This window comes from Rhea americana, unplaced genomic scaffold, assembly GCF_003343005.1.
Source record: "Rhea americana isolate MKP2758 unplaced genomic scaffold, rheAme1 scaffold_430, whole genome shotgun sequence".
NCBI classification, from domain to species: Eukaryota; Metazoa; Chordata; class Aves; order Rheiformes; family Rheidae; genus Rhea; species Rhea americana.
This window is the reverse complement of record NW_028186569.1, coordinates 58876-61716: the sequence shown is the minus strand read 5'-3', so window position 1 is coordinate 61716 and position 2841 is coordinate 58876. Positions and strand designations below refer to the sequence as shown.

Genomic DNA, 2841 nt, shown 5'->3' with positions numbered 1-2841 from the left:
GGGGAGGCCACGTCGGTCCTGGCTTGTGCAGCGCTTGTCGCCTGCATCCCCTTTCCACGGTGCCCGTCACGCGTGCGTGTGTGTCCCCTCCTTGCCCACGCGGTGCCCGTCACCCGTGACCCCACGCGTGTTACACGCACGCGTGTCCCTGCATCGCAGCCCAGCCGGCACCCTGGGGTGCTGGGCTCCGTGGCGACAGGCGCGTGGGCCTTTGGGGGGGGGGGGAAGGGGGCTGCTCCGAGCCCTCGCGCTCTCCTTGCCGCAGCCTGTGGTGCCCCTTCCACGCCGTGGCCTTCAACCTCGTCGTCTTCCTGCTGCTGGCCTGCCACGCGCGCGCCGTCCTCGCCGACCCCGGTGAGCGCCGCCGTCCTCTCCCATCGCCTGCCCGGCTTCCCCCTACCCCGGGCTGCTGGGGAGGGCTCGCTGCAGCCCCTCGCGCCGCGGCGGGGCTCTCACGGTCCCGTGTGCCCCCCCCAGGCGTGGTTCCCCTCCCCGCCACYGCCATCGACTTCTCGGACCTGCGCAGCGGCGCCCAGCGGAAGGCCGAGCGGGTGAGTCTCCCCGGGAGCCGCGGGGCGCCGTTGCCGAGCCGGCAGAGCGCTGGGTGCGACGTCCGTCCGCTCTTCTCGTGCTGCGTTCAGCCCCTGCGGTTTGTCCCCAGGGTTTAACGCCCTGTCCCCCGGGGCTCCGCGCCGTCCCCGACCCCGGCGGCTGCGCCTCTGCCCCCGCTCAGACCTCTTGTCCCTTCTGCCGCAGAGCAATGAGGACTGGACRGTGTGCAACCGCTGCGAGACGTACCGCCCGCCCCGCGCCCACCACTGCCGCGTCTGCCACCGCTGCGTGCGCCGCATGGACCACCACTGTCCCTGGTAGGTGCCAGCTGCCCCGTGGGTGCTGCCAGCCCCCGCAGCAGAGCCCTCGCATTGCGCTGCGGCTTGCGGCAGARACCTGTGGGTGCAGCTGGGTCCGCAGGGTCTTGTTCTTGCCCCGTGAGACCTTAAGGGTGTCTTAGGGAGGGGGCTGGGGATGGTGAGGCCTGTTCTGCTCTGCGCTGTGGGCTGGTTACCGCTTGGACACCTGTTGTGCTGCCTGTTTGTCTGTCTGCCTGTAGGATTAACAACTGTGTTGGAGAGTTAAACCAGAAATACTTCATCCAGTTCCTCTTCTATACTGGTAAGTGGTGTTTTTTTTTTCTTGGAGGGGAGGGTGCAGACACAGTCCTTGCGTGGGGTAGCCGAACTCCTGGGTCCCGTGGCCGGGCTCTGCAGTTGTGGCCTGGTGTCTGTGGCCGCAAGGAGCCGGCTGCCTGGAGGGTTGAGCAYGGGGCTGGGTAGCGTCAACCCCTCTGGATGACATGGTGAGGAGGGAGGTTTTCCTGGGGCTCTGGACTGCTCCAGGGGAGAAGGGGGGGTCCTGGCACTGCCCATGGCCTATCGGGGTCCTAAAGGGGACACATTGGTGTCCCCAGCCCTGTGGCAGCAGGCTYCACCCCTGCTTGGTCCCAGGGACGTGCGGTGTGGGTCGGGAGGAGGTGTTTGCCGCCYGTGCCCTCATTCTCGCTCTGTGCCAGGGCTGGCCAGTCTCTACGCCGTGGGGCTGGTGCTGGCCGCCTGGCTGTGGCCGACAGACAGGAGCGCGGCGGGGACGGTGGCGGCAGTGGGAAGAGACGTCTCCAACAACCGGGTCCGGACGTGAGTGTGGGGCACTGTGGGGTCGTGCGCGTCCTCTCCGCAGAGGAGCTTATGTCAGGMGGGGGAGGAGAGGATCCAGCGCCGCGGCGCTGTGGCGGGACGCCTGGGTCCCAGCCCCAGGCAGCAGCCGYGGGTCCTGGACACCAGCTACGCCGCTGGGACCAGCCCTGGGCTGCCCCACGTCGGCTCTGGCCCTCGCCCTAGTGCTGATCTGCTGCCGTCTTCCTAGAGCTCACTGCGTCGTCCTGCTGGTGGAGTCCGTCCTCTTCGGGGCGTTCGTCACCGTCATATTTTACGACCAGGTGAGTTGGGGAGCGAGGCGGGCTCGGAGGCGCTGGGGGGAGCGCCGGCAGGAGCTTGAGGGACGGCCGCGAGCGCGTGACGTTCCCCGTCCACCCCTCGCCCCCCAGGTCACGTCGATCATCAYGGACGAGACCCCCCTGGAGCAGCTCCGCAACCGGGTGCTGAAGGAGGCGAATCGGGACATGGCGCACAGCCGGAAACCCAAGCTCGCGCTGCTGCGGGAGGTGTTCGGCAGAGGTGCGTGCCGGGGTGTAGGGGGCTCAGGGCTTTCCCCCCGTGGCTGTGCCCCGTCCCGGGATGCCAAGGCGGGAATAGCCCGGAGCAGAGACTTGGCAACGCTGAGGCGTCTGCTCYCGTTTCCCCCTCCTTTTCCAGGCTTTGTGATCTGCTGGTTTTTCCCGTGGAACTGCAGCGCCCCGTCGGGCACGGGCGCYGCTTACAGCTACCTGCCCGACTACGACGTGTGAGCTCTGCGCGCCCGTCGGCTGGTGTAGCTGGAGGGGGACGCTCTTAACGCGGCGCCGGCGGCTTCGCGGGGCTGCTGCAGTCGGGTCACAGAGCCCGCAGCGAGGGTCGCTATGGGGCTCTGCCCCCTCTGGGCCTGCTAGCGTGAGCCCTGGGCCCACCGCCGGGCAACAGTCTGCAGCACCAAGGCTGCCCAGAGCCACTGCGCTGGGCACGTGGGCGCTCCGAGTTGCTCCCTTGGCACAGCGAGGTGCTGTGCCCCCACCCCGTCCTGCTGGTTCTGGCATGGCAGGCACCCAAGCCTGGATTGCCGGCGGGTGCTGCTGGGTGCCCAGGAAAAGGGTTTGCTGCTCTGGGACATCTCTGGGGCTCTCAAGGGCAG

General features: G+C 68.7%; 1 protein-coding gene across 1 annotated transcript in view; it reads left to right on the top strand.

Moving 5' to 3' along the window:
• LOC146589814 (palmitoyltransferase ZDHHC3-like) overlaps positions 1 to 2835 on the top strand; it is a 4876-nt gene extending 2041 nt beyond the window's left edge. Inside the window, exons 2-9 of the mRNA XM_085315572.1 lie at positions 160 to 354; positions 478 to 551; positions 757 to 869; positions 1112 to 1173; positions 1571 to 1691; positions 1921 to 1993; positions 2102 to 2231; positions 2370 to 2835. Of these exons, the coding sequence (XP_085171698.1) occupies positions 160 to 354; positions 478 to 551; positions 757 to 869; positions 1112 to 1173; positions 1571 to 1691; positions 1921 to 1993; positions 2102 to 2231; positions 2370 to 2461 (860 nt within the window). The 3' untranslated portion in view covers positions 2462 to 2835. The remainder of the gene's footprint in view (positions 1 to 159; positions 355 to 477; positions 552 to 756; positions 870 to 1111; positions 1174 to 1570; positions 1692 to 1920; positions 1994 to 2101; positions 2232 to 2369) is intronic.
• Positions 2836 to 2841: the final 6 nt, after the last annotated feature.